General features: G+C 36.6%; 1 protein-coding gene across 1 annotated transcript; it reads right to left on the reverse strand.

The window, feature by feature from the left end:
- Positions 1–2,760: 2,760 nt before the first annotated feature.
- Positions 2,761–12,742, reverse strand: LOC135155318 (uncharacterized). The gene is made up of 3 exons (XM_064104273.1): positions 12,649–12,742; positions 5,092–5,152; positions 2,761–3,645 (listed from the first exon to the last, which is right to left on the reverse strand). Exons 1-3 carry the CDS (start codon positions 12,740–12,742, stop codon positions 3,351–3,353), a joined length of 450 nt encoding a protein of 149 aa, XP_063960343.1. The 3' UTR covers positions 2,761–3,350.
- Positions 12,743–18,095: the final 5,353 nt, after the last annotated feature.

Here is an 18,095-nt window from a genome sequence, read left to right on the forward strand (position 1 = left end):
GACTAATATTATAATCTTTGAATTAACCGGGTCTGGAAAAAAGTATTTGCACTTTTGTGCTATTGTTACGTTACCTGTCCTGGACAAACTCCCACGTAAACCTCCTGAATCCTGTTCTACATTCAGACACTCATGAACTAGAAAACAAGCCACGCCGTGTCAAATCGTTTAAAAACAGTTTATTTACAAATAAATACACATGACGATTCCGACTCACAGGTCCGTTGTTCACATAGAGATATATACTTTCACTAGTCTCTACTCCAGACTTAAACTTGTATTATTATCTCGTCACACTCCCTTCCATAAAAACATGCTTACAATTTTTCAAAGAAATTGCAATAAGTATGTTCGCAACTCGAATTTTGCTTGTTAATATAAACGAACATTATCACAATGAATATAGCGCTTAACCAAACACAGTTAATGCATTAAAACGTATCGAAATCCCTTTTTTTAATTTCACGCTCTTTGTGCAGCAATTTTGCATACTTTGGCAAAAGATAAGCATACTATAAAACATAGTATATATGAAATGAGTAAAACAGACATGTATTGATAGCGCATGCATGTAGTAAAACGTATTCATCAAAAGGTACACGCATGTTCTGAAATACATGTATGTTCGTAATAAACATAGTCATAAGAAATTTCACATGAATAATCAACATAGAAATACATGATATTACTTCCAAGTGTTATGAGAAAAGCAATATAAAAAGCATTGCTTCACTGAGTCCAAAAGTCAATAATATGAAAAATCATTCCAGATGTAAGTTCAAACTTCTGATTTCCAATATCTTCTTCCAATTATAGTTTCAGTTCAACGAAGTTCAACATCATCGCTTCAGTTAGGGTTCATTGAATGTTCATGAAGATTCACAGTAGGTTCAGATTACTTGATTCAAGATATAGTGTAAACATGAGCACAGTTGGCATCCAGAAAAAACACAAGTTCAGTTCACTTTCAAATCAAACATGGTAGAGAGTCCATTCCGGAGTATCCATTAAGTTGAGATGACAAGTAAGCATTTAGGTATAAATTCACATGATGATATAAGTTTCAAGTTCAACAGTTCACAGAAAGTGCAGTTTCCAAATTTCACCTTGATTATACACAATATCAAACGTTCACAGTTCAAATGTCACGATGGATTAAATTCTTTTAAAAATAATGTCACATCCCCTAGTCATGTATCTACCTTCTCCAAAGTACTGCCATAACATTTTATGTATAATCTCTGTGAAATCCAAACAAACGAGATTTCTACATTAAATATCAACATAACCGAATGCAATGTGTTTATGTGTTCTTTATTTGACGGAGCAGCTTGCAATTAAACAAAAAAGTCACTTTACGAGGCAAAGGTCAATGGCCGTACGCAGATTTTTGGACAAAGGTAATTCGATCTATTGAGCAAAGTTTGAATTTGTTCTCTTTTCTATTTTGTTATTAATTTTCATGATTGACATGCTTTGTGGTATATTTCACTATGTACATAAAGATCAATTAATACAGTACAAAATATTAATTATGACAACTTTCAATGCCTCTCTGCGTAGTACTTTTGATAACAAGTCGTTTATATCAATAACGATATATTATTACTTTTATCGAATTTAGTACATATCCAAATCAGATAATAATAACAAATTTATATTTATTAATTCAAATACAGTACATAAATCATGAATTAATGAGATTCCAAGAATTTCGTTAACATAATCAAATACATGTAAATAAACTTAAGCTCAGATTTTATCAATGAGCTGCATTGACCCTATGATAGAATACATTAAATGCAAATAAAAAACCTTTCAATCAGCTGCGTCAATTAAAACATGCCTGCCCTTACACACACACTCACACACCTTCACATACCCCTACTCCCATAAACACAACAAATCAATATCATTTGATCTTACACACACAGACACACGCTCATCCGTGTACGTTCGCAAAGGCAGTTCGACCTTTTGATAAAGTTCAAATTTGTTCTCTTTTCTATCTTGTTATAAATTTTCATGATTGGCATCCTTTGTGATATATTTCACTATGTACAGAAAATCAATAAATACAGTACAAAATATATATTACGACAACTTGCAATGCCTCTCTGCGTATCAAATTTTAGTACATATCCAAAAAAGAAAATAATTAAAAATGTTTATTTCATCATTTTGAAATACAGTACGTAAATCATGAATTAATGAGTTTCCAAGAATTTCGTTAACATAACCAAATACATATTAAAAAACTTCAGATCAGATTATTTCAATGAACTGCATTGACTCTATGATACAATATTCATAAAATGCAAATAAACACCTTGCAATCAGCTGCGTCAATTACACACACACTTACCCGCACACACCCTCACACACACATACTCCCATAAACACAACGAATCAATAACATTTGATCTTACACACACAGACACATCCTCATCCGTGCACGTTCGCACACTCCTTCTCAGCTACAAACGTCATGTTAAACTCATCTTGTTTATCTTTCTCTCATTCTATCTGTTTCTTTCCCTATGCTAGTAAGCAAATGAGCAAGATATTCCTGCACAATCTCGTGAATTGTGAGACTTCAAATCTGAAAGAATTTAACCACTTTTTATTCAAATAATATTGATTATTCTTGTACCATAGGAAAGGGTAAATGTTACTCTTTTATATTGGTCGTTTCTTTTGAATAAAATAATTTGATAAGTGAATTTCAGGCCTGAATAGATGCCTTAAACGGAATTTTCTTCTTCTGTATGTGGCACCTCTTAGATGGGTCAGCACCCAACTTTTTCCATCAAGATACGAGAGGAAATTTCTGGAATTTCTGAGTAGCATAAAATCCAGAGTTCTGATTGGGTGAATAATGTTTTTAAAACAACAGGCGCGGGTAATTCGAAGAGGTAACCACATTGTGCGTGTGACCTTGCAGATGACCAGTGTGGAAACGTTGGAATTTGCGTGGGTGTGTGGTCTCTTTGACAAATCGGAGTGAAGTATTCTTGTTTAATAAGCTGCTAAATGTACTTGGCCTATGAAAAGCTGGCTGGTGACCCATCTAAAATACTTCTTCTTATAAAACTAATATCATATTAAAGCTAAGATCTTCAGCTTTATCATAATCTAAAGATCATTCTGGCTCAAACAGAAATTAAGTGTAAAACAACAACTTGAAATAATTAAAATAATGCATGAAAATAATGCAAACACCCTCTAATCATGAATATCACTAGGATAAAAGAAGCTACTTTTTGAGGACCTGCCAACTGACTGCCTCTATCTAATCCTCCATTGAACAACATAGTTCATAGTTCACAAAAATCATGAGGTCCATTCAATCATTCACCAAATAGTTCATCAGCGAGACGGATTTCACCAGCCTCTTCTAGAGCAGTCTGCAAGGCTTTCAGCTCTGTATTCTTTGTTTGCTTTTTTCTCCACTTACGGAGCATTGAAAGAGTTCCCATGCACGACACGCCTGTCTCTTTCTTGTTCTCCTCAACATAACGGTCGATATCCTCTGGTCCAAAGCCAAGAGCCTTTCCCAAATCATGTATATCTTGACGTGAGGCAACCTTTTCTGCAACGGTTTCTAGAATGTCATCAAAGTCCCTCTCTCGAGCTGGATTGATCCTAGATTGTTGATTTGATAAATTATTACAAAGTGTAAACCTTTTAACACTGCTGATTTCCACTATTACTGCCATTAATCTCCCAGATTATCTCTAATCAGATTATTCTACGCTTTTTTCACTTCTTAACAATCACGTCCACCCCTGAAAAACATTGATTTGAATCAACAGAGCTAAGTGAAATGCAAATTAGAGAGTCGATGATGTCCCCCACTCACTCTTTCATTTGTTTGTTATTGTTTGAATTATACAATATTTCAAATTTTACTGATTTAAAGGACCAACTTGACTGAACCACAAAATGTTGAAACAACATGTTAATGGAGGAGCAACGCTTTGTTTCACATAATAATAAGGTGAACATGAAATAGTGAGTGGGTGACGCCATCATCATTTGGATACTGACAAGGATGTGCATTTCCGGCGCAAAATCAGGCGCAATTTTAAATGTCGTGATTTTGAGCGTTATGCCTATTGGTTTTGCATTTTTTTATTCAAATTAGTCCAGGATAGAAGAGGCATAACCTTGTTTTTTCATATATACAATATTTTTTGATGGTTTCTTGTCAATTCGAGGGCGCTGATTACGAATCTGAATGATGCCACTCGTGTAACCTTCAGCATTTTCCGCAAATTGGCAAAATCCAATATGGCCGCCAAAATATGCAAATTACCCATGAAAATCATAAAATTGTCTGCACATTGGCTGTGAAATGCATGAAATTGTGTGGCAGGAGTGAAATACTCTCTGAAAATATAATTTTTGACAAAATATTTATTTTCCTGATATTCAAAATGGCCGCCATAGGCCCTTGTATACTCTATTGTGTACAGTATGAATAGGGAAAACTAATTTTCACAAGAATGAGCACTAAACTGCAAAAAAATCGCGATGTATGAACGAAGTAATATATGCAAATCACCATTACTAACGAGATATATCATTTATTATGTCATATAAGGGAACATTGCTCTATTTTGATATCTAAAATAGCCGCCACTGGCCCAAACAGTAATGACAAGAAACCATAAAAAAATATTGTATATATAAAAAAACAAGGTTTGGTCAATTTTCTATGGGACCTATCCTGGACTAAATCAACTCTTTCACAGGCTGAACTTGTCCTTTAAGTGCGTCACGCACGTTTCACGTTTCTACCCTCAAAATGAATATTTCGTTCTTTTTATGTCCTGCTGTCTTGGATATTGTTCGTGTTTTTAATTCAACAGGGGATTAATAAGAGCAAACCAATATATGTATCTTTCAGAAGCTATCAATTACTTAATTTGTATTATTTTCCCCTTTTTTCCCCTTTTCAACAACTTATTGAGATTATAAAAGCTCCCATCCATCTTTCTGAAAAGTAATACCAAAGGTACTCTTTTCTGCGTAAATCAATTGGCAATGTTAGCAATTATTAGAAGTATTTTAATGATTAAAACGTACCGTAAGGTTTCATCTGATGTCTGCTGCGCCGGTAAACTTGTTGCACCGTGTTGTACTCCTACTAAAAAAATCAGAAAAAGTAATTTCGATAACTTTGATTCTCTCATGTGCATAATCATATTTTTTCAAATTCTAAGAAGGGATTGAAGAGAAAGAAAACGAAACATAAAAAAAAACATATCCATTCAAACCAAGTGTGAACATTTGCTTGTGAAACAATAGGTTTCGTCTCGTTTAAATCATATATCTTTATTCACTTCTAAAATAAGTTACTTATGTCTTAATGAACGGATTAATTGGGAATAAAATTTACCATTCAAAGTCAACATGAATATGGGTTATTATAACAAGTGACTAGATGACATTATGCATTAGTTCAAAATATCAATTTTGATATCAAACACGATGTGGGATTTATTTCGTATCTTCCATTTTAAATTTCTAATTCATTTCATATATCTAAAGAATAATAGTTGAATAAACAAATGACGTAATTATTTAGATCTAAATTCATGTTGATCTAAATTCATGTTGGTACTCCTGGAGCTCTCAATAATGCACTGGTTAAACTCCAGAATTGTATATCAGATATAAGACAGTGGATGATAGTGAATAAGCTAAAATTAAATGACAAAAAAACTGAATTTTTTGTTGCGGCCTCTACTTATAACTTGCGCAATCTTCCAAATGTTCAACTTGATGTTCATGGTACACTCTTTAGACCATCATAAAAAATAAGAAACCTTGGTGTCATATTTGATTCCCGCATGTCAATGTCGTACCATATCTCTCATATCTGTAGCACAGTCACTTTTTATTTAAGGAACATTTCTAGAATCAGAAGGTTCATTGACCAGTCTGCCTGTCACAATGCTGTTCGTTCATTGGTTCTGTCTCGTATTGATTATTGCAATGGGCTCCTTTCTACAATTCCCATTAATCAATTAATTCGTATTCAACGACTACAAAATTGGGCAGCACGATTAATTTTACAGGTTTCCCGAGATCATCCTTCCCAACCACTCTTTAATTCTCTTCACTGGCTTCCTTTTAAACAGAGAATTACGTTCAAATGACTCTTGATTGTCTACAAAACACTGAATAAACAGGCTCCACAGTATTTAAGTAACTGCTTGAATCTGTATACACCAACGAGAGCACTTAGGTCGGCCAGTGATCACCTTCGCCTCACATATTCATTAACTCGTACATTAGCTGGTGACAGAACTTTGACAGTGTCGGCTTCAAAATCCTGGAACGACCTGCCACTAATAATTAGACAGTCTCCAACATTAGCAATTTTCAAAAAGTCATTAAAAACTCATCTCTTTCGTACTTTGTAGTTTTTTAAAATATTACATTTAATTAATTCATTGTAAGCGCTTTGGGCCTAATGGGAAAAGCGCAGTACAAATAATAAGTAATAATAATAATAATACTACAAAATCTCAAAAAGGCATTAAATAAAGACTTGGGTTTTTTAATATTTTGAATACACTTGTCTTATCAAGAATATACATAACAATGGACAGACGACAACATTAAAGCTAAAGGAAAGATTAAATTAAAACAAGTGGAATGCCTCTGGCCGTCTCACCTGCATCACGCGATTCAATATAGCAGCAGTGCTGATTTTGAAAACTACTATAATTCGCACAAGATGTTCAGTGATACTTGGTTACTCTTATTTCCACGTTTTATGAACTAGACCAATACACTTATAGAGATATGATGGCAATTCAACAAATACCCCCAACATGGCCAAAGTTCTTTGACCTTACATGACCTTTGACCTTGATCATGTGACCTGAAACTCGCACAGGATGTTCAGTGATACTTGATTAGTCTTATGTCCAAGTTTCAAGAGTCAGATCCATCAACTTTCAAAGTTATGATAATAATTCAACAGATACCCCCATTATGGCCAAAGTTCATTGACCTTTGACCTTGGTCATGTGACCTAAAATGTGCACAGGATGTTCAGTGATACTTGATTACTCTTATGTCCAAGTGTTATGAACTAGACCAACACACTTTCAAAGTTATGATAATAATTCAACAGATACCCCCATTATGGCCAAAGTTCATTGACCTTTGACCTTGGTCATGTGACCTAAAATGTGCACAGGATGTTCAGTGATACTTGATTACTCTTATGTCCAAGTTTTATGAACTAGACCAACACACTTTCAAATTTATGGCTGTAATTCAACAGATACCCCCAGTTCGGCCAAAGTTCATTGACCCTAAAAATGACCTTTGACCTTGGTCATGTGACGTGAAACTCATGCAGAATGTTCAATGATACTCGATTAACCGTATGTATAAGTTTCATGAACTAGGTCCATATATTTTCTAAGTTATGATGACATTTCAAAAACTTAACCTTAGGTTAAGATTTTGATGTTGATTCCCCCAACATGGTCTAAGTTCATTAACCCTAAATGACCTTTGACTTTGGTCATGTGACATGAAACTCAGGCAGGATGTTTAGTAATACTTGATTAACCTTATGGCCAAGTTTCATGAACTAGGTCTATATACCTTTTAAGTTATGCTGTCATTTCAAAAACTTAACCTCAGGTTAAGATTTGGTGTTGACGCCGCCGCCGCCGTCGGAAAAGCGGCGCCTATAGTCTCACTCTGCTATGCAGGTGAGACAAAAAATGAAGCGTAAAGGTTTCTGATCTGTAATTGGTTTTCATTAATTCATTGCCCCGTAATACAAACATGACAAAGGTTGGCGATTAATTGTTGCTTTAAAAGAATAGTTCTGATTAGTTCCTCTTCAGTCTACTGAACAAAATGCGCATGCAATGATGATCGTGATAGGTCATTCCATTTAGGAATAATCGCTAAACTTGGAGCCCCGATATAACGTATGTACTTATGTGGAGTTTTTTTTCTAATTGTCATTACAATTCAGATGTATTGTGATCAGTCATTTCATGATCGAATATAACTCCCAAATTACGGGTTGTTTGTGACGGATCGATAGAAGTGCTACTAATATCTATGTGATATGAGTGATTTATTACTTATTTTTTCCACTGTGGTTGTATGACTTTTTGAAGTGGGCGCAGATTATAGAAATGTACGCTAAATTTATATAAAAGTGCCTACTTAATCGCGCATAGGTTAACCCTTCGTGCTTAAAGAAATTAAATACTTCTTTTTGACCGAGTGATACAAGTACTACCAATATGGATGTGACACGACTGATAATCAATTTTTCCTTTATAACAAAAGTTTGGTACAATAATAAAATTTTAGATTTATCATCATTCAGTTTCAGGCTATTAGGTACAAACCAAGTCTTACGGTTTCGTAGACAATGTTTCAAGTTGTGTGATAGCCAAGAACAGTAACGGAATTTTAGGTTGAAAGGACAAAGAGATATGTGTGTCATCAGCAATAACAATGGTAACCTACGCCGCATTTAAGAAATATTTACTGATTGGTTGCATATAAACTCCTCAAAAACGTTTGGAAATCTGAGTTTGGCCATTAATTTCTCTAAACTCCTAATTTCAAGCAATGCATATTTGATATTATTAAAAACATCATTTAATTCTCCTTAGAATTATACCCTACATGATATGATTATGGTTCACATGGAGACATGATATGATTATGGTTCACATGGAGGTGCATTGCGTTGAAATGTTTGGCAAGGTCAAAATTCAAAAGTTGCTAAATTATACAATATTGAAAGTCACTGTTCTTTTATTTCCGTGGTGATGAGTGAGCTTCTCAGCGGTTTCTTTTGTTTTCATGCTCCTAATATCAGCATTAACAGGAAATCAAACACACCTCTGCACAAGCAAACAAACAAACATGCATGGGAATTTCAAACCACAATTCAAAAGAAAAGATGAAAATCCATATTTTACCATTCGAAATAGACATGAAATGAAATACTCCAAAAATTTGCTTCGCTCAATTAATCGTGGGCCCGGCAGCCGCTGTGCAGCGCCAGTTCGACGTGGCTTTATCTCTTTAATCGTTGAACGCCAAACAGGGTAGCAGCAACTCCCATTTCTTGACGTCTTTTGGTCTGACGCGGCCGGGGTTTGAACTCCCGGTTGTGAGACGAACGCTCTACCAATTGAGCCAACACACCGGTATCAAACCATGATATCTCACGGATCTCCATGTTAATGTTGATATTAAAGTGCATGAAAACAAAAGAAACCGCTGAGAAACTCACTCATCACCACGGAAAAAAGAACAGTGACTTTCAATATTGTGTTATTTTGCAACTTTTGAATGCCTCACATTTCAAGGCACTGCACTCTATGTGAATCATAATCATATCATGTAGAGTATAATTTTCGCATACATTCGTAATTCCAACGCTTCGTTATTCCGAAGGTTCGAATATTCCGAGGGTTCGTTATTCCGAACACGAATAAGGTTCGTAATTCCGAAGGTTCGTTAGTCCGAAAACGGAATAAGGTGCGTAATTCCGAAGGTTCGTTAGTCCGAAAATAAAATCAGGTCTGTAATTTCGAAGGTTCGTTAGTCCAAAAACGAAATAGGGTTCGTAATTCCGAAGGTTGATTAGTCCGAAAACGAAATGAGGTTCGTAATTCCGAAGGTTCGTTAGTCCGGAAACGAAATGAGGTTCGTTAATCCACAGGTTCGTTACCCTTCTTAAAGTATATATTTTAGATTAGAAAATCAAAAATTTGTTTGGCTATTGTTATTAGTTTAGTAAGGTACTCGCCGCTATTGGTTATAAAAAGACTTAGAATATCAATTTTTCAGGCTGGAATATCTATTTAGCTCGCGCTTACATGCATATATCCTATTCATGAGTCACTAAACACAGTCCTTAAATAGTTCCTTTTCTGGTCAATATACTTCAGCTCATACTTCGCACTCGTGTTAATTCTTCAGTTAGATGCACAACTGTTTAATGATTGGAATTACTGCTCAGAATATTTTTTTATATTTCTTATTGACATCTCCAAAATTTTGAGCTTGCGATTCACACTCGCAACAGCTCCCAAGCATGCCCGTTTAATAGTATTTGACCCCCCAAAAAACGGGTTTTACATCAGATTTGAAAAATTTTCCGACCCGCTCGCCCGTTGCACTTACTCACGAAAAATAAAGCCTAAATATATATCTTACCATAATCAGAAATCACTTCAAAAATATTTTGCTCTACTTGATTCTACTTTGCTCCGCCCCCTTCATTTTGCTTCCCATTCCGGTTCTCCCGGCTACGCCACCGATTATTTCATTTTTCGGATTAACGAACCTTAGGAATAAGGAACCTTATTTTGTTTTCGGATTATCGTACCTTCGGAACAATGAACCTTATTTTGTTTTCGGATGAACGAACCTTCGTAATAACGAACCTTATTTCGATTTCGGATTAACAAACCTTCGGAACAACGAACCTTATTTCGTTTTCGGATTATCGAACCTTCGGAACAACAAACTTTATTTCGTTTTTTGGTTATCGAACGTTTGGAACAACGAACCTTATTTCGTTTTCGGATTAACGAACATCGAGATATAGGCAATTTACGTTTTTCGGAATTACGAACCTTCGAAATAACGAATCTTCGTAATTACGAAGTGTAACTATAATTTTAAGATAATTGAATGGTTTATTCATTATTATCAATCACAAATTAATATTCACTAAAACCGAGGACGGATTATCGATCAAAGTCAGATTTCAAATTTTTTTTGAGGAGTTTAGATGGGAAGGAGAAGTGTGCCAAACTTCCGAGTAGTTAAGCCGGAAATCAGATGGCCTACATATTGTGATCATTCAGATATACATGAAATAAAGCAATCGAGGGCGGTCTTCCCTTGATACCTAATAAGTTAAGCCTTTAAATTATGAAAGTGTGATCTGCAATTGATCTACCATGTCTAACACTGAACAAATGGCGTAACAGGCGGGGGGAAGATGTCCCCCCCCCCTGGCGGATTTCACCTGGGGAATAAAAAAACGGAGAAAAGATAAAAGGGAGGGAGAAAGAAAGAAAGGGAAATGGGAAGGAGAGGGAAAAGTGAATAGAAAACGAGGAAAAAAATATATTTTTAATGAAAAAGGAAGGAAAGCTGGAAAAGGAACGAAAGATAAACATTTGAGAAAGAACAATTTATTCTGTAATAGGCCTATGTCATGCAATAGCACGGTGGAATATTAATTAAAAGATGACAAAGTGGCAAACAATAGCGGGAAATGAATGTAATAACAAAGAAAAGGGACAAGAAAAAAGTAATAACACGACCGGGCTGCCGAGGATCGAAAGTAAAGAGCGGTAAGAAAGATATACAACATACAACATTGTGCTATAAGTTTGCTAAATTGTATGCAAATAAGCAACCGGGGCTTTGCAACAGACTTCACGCAGTAGGGGCTCTTCATCTATAACCTTCAAATGGCTCTATAACGCCCCCCCCCCCTGTAGGGAGGGGGTATTGGTTCCACACCCAAGATGAAATAAAATAAATTAGAGGAGACAACGTATGATGAACTTAATGGAAACAATGAAAAGGAAAATTTATCACATAATTAGAATTTAATTTCAATAGGCACTTTTTTGCAGCTCGCTTTGCACACTGGCGACTCGTTACAAATTTTCCCACATTGCTATGTTTTGCCCCCTCAAAATATTTTGTTCAGTACGCAATAGGGTTGAATAAATGTATTGTTTAAAGATGTATATTTTGTACATACCCGCGATTTGAATAAAAATAGCGGCAATCTGCGAGGTTTAAATGGCTTTGATACCAAGACGCCAACCGCATTGCACTGCCGTATAATGGTTGCGCTTTTTGGTTGGGCCATGGCCCCAAAAGTTCTACAACCAAGTGCAAAAAAGGAGGAAAGAAAAGCAAAGGAAAAGTTTAGGGTATGATTATATTTACTGAATATAGTGTCAAAAAATATCTCAAAGTCAGATTCTCATGAAAAGGTGATTTTTTTCTTGCTCGCTTCGCTCGCGCAGATCTTACTGTATATTAAGCAGCTTTTTAGCACATGCGCCATACTGCGCCCCTCGTTTCTTTTGTACTATTCACGCCACTGCCGCAAAGAACCATGTTCACAGTGGCGTACAGACCACAAAAAATAAGGAATGCAAAGAGAGAAGAGTGATATATATTATTCTCTGGATACCATGTCTAAATCTATCACAACATGGAATTTTTGTATCAAAATTTTTGATCGCTTGCTTCGCTCACTCGCAACATTTTTAAGATAAATTCTGCCCGATACACAATATCTGGCCCTCTCAAAATCGTCGCCTCATTACACCATTACGCCTGTTCATACCATGATATGACCGGGATTTTTTTGTTGCTCTTGCCCCCAACCCCCATCCCCCCCCCCCCCCTGGCCACCGACCACTGTTACGCCGCTCCACTAAACTCATATCAAGCATAATAGTAGTAAAAACCGAGCCGAAATGTTGCCATTATCCATTCCTCAAAAGATACATGTTGACTAGTAGTGTATACACTATAACCGGGTCTGTACGCATGTTGACATGGTATGGGTTGAACAATTCATACTCAGATAATTACCTTGTGGAGGAACGTTCTCCTTTCTACGGGGAATTGGGAAATCCAACCTGAATGAACAATTGACCTCCAGTTCCTTGGTTTGTCCGGCTCTCATGGATATTTGAACATTATCTGGCTGTTTTGGGACATCAAATTTGACGGGTTCACAAATCTTGGGTCCGTGTATTAGTCTACAGAAAGAAATGATCTGCATAAACAAAAAATCACTACCACTGTTATTATTATAGTTTAAATTATTTTCAATTTGTGTTTATGTAAGCTATTTGGTTAAGAAAGGGGCATGGGTATCATCAACAAGCTAAGTTATTACAATCACGGGTCAATGAAGAGCCGTGGTTTAGTGAGTCTGACTCTCGCTTTGTAAACAGAGGGTCGTGTGTTCGAATCCAACCGCGGTGTAGCGACCTTTGGCAAGGCGTCAAGCCACACTTTGCCACTCTCGACCCAGGTGCTAAATGGGTACCCGGTAGGATGCGAAAGTTATTGTACCAAGGAGCTTCCTTGATTGTACCGTATGTTTGAATTCGCCAGCGCCAATATGAAGCTGCGAATAATGCAAGGAATGCTCCCAGGGAAGTGGAAAATGCGCACATCTCGTGCGGGATTGCAATGAATCCAATGATCGGGATAATAATAAGATGCAAAGCGGTTTGGGTCGTTCTGGGAAAAGCACTATATAAAAATAGCCTATTATTATGAGAACGTATAGAGCCACCCCGAAGTACATGTATTGCTCAGTCAGTTCGTCCCTTACTCCCTTATGCATACGTTTTCTGTCCATCGGCCAGTGGGACAGGCCTTAAGAAACCAAATATTTATATTATATTGGATGGCTCAGAATGGAATACCAGAATATTCCAAGAGTTTGGGAAAATATTCCAAGGGGGGCAGGGCGGGCAGACAGTCCCCCCCTGACGAGTCACAAGCAAAAAATAAAAGAAACGTAAAAAGGAAAGCAAAAAAGAAAAGCGGAAGAACCAAAGAGAGAAAAAAGGAGGGAAGGGAAAAAAGAAGAAACAGTTTAAGAGAAAGGGGAAAACAAAAACTGAACTGCAGACTGTGATAAACTGTCGGGCACAAGGGGCTGTTCCAACTGATTCGGGTTTTTTTTAGTTCCACCATCTTTGTACGTATATGTCATTTAAGCTTTACAGTTTTATCGGTGAATTGTGATTTTTACGCAAAGCGACTTTTAGAGCTCTCTGTACCGATAGTACAGACGGACTAGGCTGACTAGGGACAGAAAAAGGGTAGAGAACAACTTTTACGTAATATAATTATAACAATAAAAAATTCGCTCGCGCTACGTGATCTCATCAAGGTTTTAGCTGGATGCATAAGATAAAACTTAATGTCTAGTTTTCACGTCAAAATATCAAAAAATTTCAGCTCGCACTTCGCGCTCGCGTCAATTGATTAGTTAGAAACCAATTTGTACGCGGTTACCTAATAACCAGTTCTTAGGCCGGAATATCAAGAATTTCAGCTCGCGCTTCGTGCTCGCATATAATTGTTTAGGCACATCCATCCTGGTTATAAATGAAGTGATTATAATGTCCGGTGTGCAGGTCGGAATATTAAAAAAATAAAAAATATATCATCAGAAACCAATTTGTTAACGGTTACAAATTTGCTAAAAATATCAAGTTCTTAGGTCGGAATATCAAAAATTTCAGCTCGAGCTTCGCACTCGCATAAAATTCCATCCTGTTCATAATTGTAATGTAAAGTTGTCAGGTCGAAATATCAAGCATTTTGAGCTTGCGCTTCGCACTCACCAATTAATTATTCAGTTAGAAACCAATTTTTTCACGGTTACTAAAAGTGCTGAGAATATCCAGTTCTAAAGCCGTAATATCAAAGGTTTTCGCTCGCGCTTCGCGCCCGCACGACTGTTTAAATACCTATCCTGTAAAACTGTTTAGAATGTCTAGTGTCCAGTTAAGAATTTCAGAATTTTTAGCCTGCGCTTTGCGCTCGCATTATTTATTAATTAAGATACCCATCCCATTCATAATTAAGTGCACAAAATGTATCGTTTTAGGTCTAGATTATAAAATAAAACAACTCGCGCTTCGCGCTCGCAATAATTATTTTTATACTATTTTAATGTAAAGTGCAGGCACGTGCAAGTGAAAGTGAAGACTTTTTGGGGGTGGGGCTTGTCAAAATTGTTGTAAACAATAATGTCCCCCTATAAAATCCTCGATCTGCCCCTGGATTGGATATAAATGAGTATTGGTCGTCGGACGTCGGTAATCGGTACTGATATCTGTCCACCCCCTCCCCCCACCACTGTAAAAGGCCTGCTTACACATTCCTCTGGTTATTACCGTCTCTCTTTCTATCCTATGTACCCGATCCCTTCGTCCGCCCATGTATCTTTCTCCAATTTCAAATCCCTCAACCTTCTGACATTCCTAGTGATATATCATGTTACTGTCACATATTTATTTTTCATGAGTGAATGGATGCATTTATTTTTTGTTTTAATTGTGTATGTGGAAATAAAACAAAGTGCAAATCAATAAATGAATACAACTGATTTCAATGTCAAATACCTCTTTTATAACGTCTCCAAATGAGCAATCGCCCGATAGTAAAAGTAATAATATTAATAACTAGAATTTTATTTCGTCATGAGGACGAATTAGGTGTCTGTCTGTGATTTCATGATCAGGGAGACAATCAGCATGTTCATTGAGATCAGTATGATGATCATCATGATGAAAACTGAACTTCTCTTATGAAAAGAACGTGTTGAATAATCTTGAAAAAGAGGGAAATTAAAAAGTTGTGTGAAAAAGTGTAGGTCATACACATATTGTACAGGAACATTGTACATTAAAAGGGATTTTAATCTCTTTTATTGTCCAATGTTTTATCTTATATACATTGTAATGGTCATAAAGGACCATTTGTGAAATGTTAAAAAAAAAAAAAAAAAAAAAATCTGATTTTCACCCCTGCCCGCTGGGCTCGAACCCTCGACCTTCAGGAAGCAAGTCTCATTCCTTACCCATTGAGCTACGCACTTCCCATAGACTTCACACATAAGCAAAACAAGAGGATCTCAAATCCAATTTTGCAAGTGAAATACAAGCATGATCCCGGCATCTGATTGGAAAATTGAGACTACATTTGCGATAGCTTACAGTCTCAGCTACAACATACTCCAAGCTCAGAGAAAACCGTCAAATATAAATGGAGATATGGCTCGCGAAATAGAGGAATGTAAAATCCAGTTTTGAGAAAAAGTCATTTCCCATAGAGATTGCACACAAAATGAGCGAAAATGATGTCTCTATAACTTGCCATTTTTCGGGGTGATTCGTTCCTTTAAATGAAAAGACAGTCATCAAATGAGAAAGAGTATGTCCTCAGCTACAACATATTGAAAACTGAGCGAAAATTGGCCAATATTTACGGAGTCAAAGTCAAATAAGCATAATTATGATGACGTCATAAGTAGCAAAATGGGAATTTTGCGTTCCGACGCCATTTTGATGACGTCATGATAAAATTTCGGATCAAATGTGACATGAAATCATATCTCCCATTCATACCCTATTCGAATATGAAAAAAATTGGTGGTCAACGGACTTCCTGAAGAGCTAAAATGAATTTTGTATAGGCATGTTTTTGCACGTATATGGTCTATGGTTAGTGCGCGCGCGCGCGCGTGCTGTACACTTTGATAGAGGCTAATTCCGTTATTACTTGTCGTAGAAGGTTGATCAAGGTATCAAATTGTTAAGAATTATATTATCGGTGCATTGATATAAAAAAAATCTTATGTTGCATAGTGCCGTTACGCGTGAGAACGCGCGCGTAACCGTGCGCGCGCGCAAATTTTTGAAATGCTTAAAATGACCTGATTTATACTCTACTTTGGTAAAAAGTTATTTTGAGCCTTTTAAAATTTTGACACGCGCGTACGCGCACGTCGTGACCTTTACATGACCTTTGATGACACGGACAGTTGACCCTTGACCTGAAGTTAATGTGATGTAAATATGGTTAATTTTTTATAATTGATAATGAAGATATGATTGATAATGTGATTTTACAAAATGGCGTCTAGATGACGTCACGATGACCTTTTGACCTTGAACTTGTTTCATACAGATGACATGATAAGTCCCCATACCTGATGATTTTGTAAAGAAAACTGATGATGTGGATTTTGAGATTTTGCGCTAACAAGAAAAGGGCGGAAAAATAAAAATAGATAATAAAGAAATAAAAAAGAAAATTCGTACGAAATTAATAGTTGATCTGTCGATTGACATATCACCTAATAATAATGATAAATGTGATTTGTAATGCGCCAAATCCACTCTTATCTGCAGAGTGCATAAGGCGCAATATCAGTAGTAGCAATATCCCAACTGTTTTATTGGGCACCCTTGGGTAACCTTTCCCACCATCAGTGCCACTTCCAGACCTACACATCCAAACGTGTATGGGGAAGGGGGTGGGCTGCAAAATGCAGAGCAACGAGGACTGCGAGGTGCCCAAATATCATCGTGTATTGGTAGTTTTATGACCGAATGTATAATTTCTTTACGTTTCACATCATGTAAAAAGGCTGAATAATAGTTGAAAAAAATAAAACATTCGCACGCTTCGCTCGCTCGAATAAAACTGTGAAGTTTATAGTTGGGCAATGATAATCAGCCCCCCTTGAAAAAAGTGTGCCTATACGTCCATGCTTACTACCCCCGCCCACCTTGCTCATCCTTGTCGCTTGCCCCCCCCCCCCCTGACGAAATATGCCAGGTAGGCCCACTGCCCTAACGAGTGGAATATTTCTGGTATTTTATGAAATAAAGCCATCCAATATAATTATCATCTATACAACCCCCCCCCCCCAAAAAAAAGAAAAAAAAAAAAACTCACTTATCACATTATGGCATCATCACTTAAGGACCAATTTGGTCATTGACATGCGACTTACATGTAGTTCATCGCATACATTCGTAATTCCGAAGCTTCGTTATTCCGAAGGTTCGGATATTCCGAAGGTTCGTTATTCCGAAGGTTCGTATTTCCGAAGGTTCGTAATTCCGAAGGCTCATTAGTCCGAAAACGAAGTGAGGTTCGTAATTTCGAAGGTTCGTTAATCCGAAAAAGAAATGAGGTTCGTAATTCCGAAGGTTCGATAGTCCGAAAGCTAAATGATTAACTAACCTTATTTCGTTTTCGTACTAACGAACCTTCGGAACAACGAACCTTATTTGGTTTTCGGATTAACGAACCTTCGGAATAACGCCACAAATGTTCGGATTAACGAACCCTTTTACGTTTCGGATTAACGAACATCGAGGTATAGGCAATTTACGTGTTTCGGAATTACAAACCTCCGGAATAAAGAACCTTTGGAATTACGAACCTTTGGGGGCCCGTTGCAGAAACAGTTGCAATCAAACGCATCTCTAAAAATC

The sequence above is a fragment of the Lytechinus pictus genome, chromosome 8 (assembly GCF_037042905.1).
Source record: "Lytechinus pictus isolate F3 Inbred chromosome 8, Lp3.0, whole genome shotgun sequence".
Classification (NCBI taxonomy): domain Eukaryota; kingdom Metazoa; phylum Echinodermata; class Echinoidea; order Temnopleuroida; family Toxopneustidae; genus Lytechinus; species Lytechinus pictus.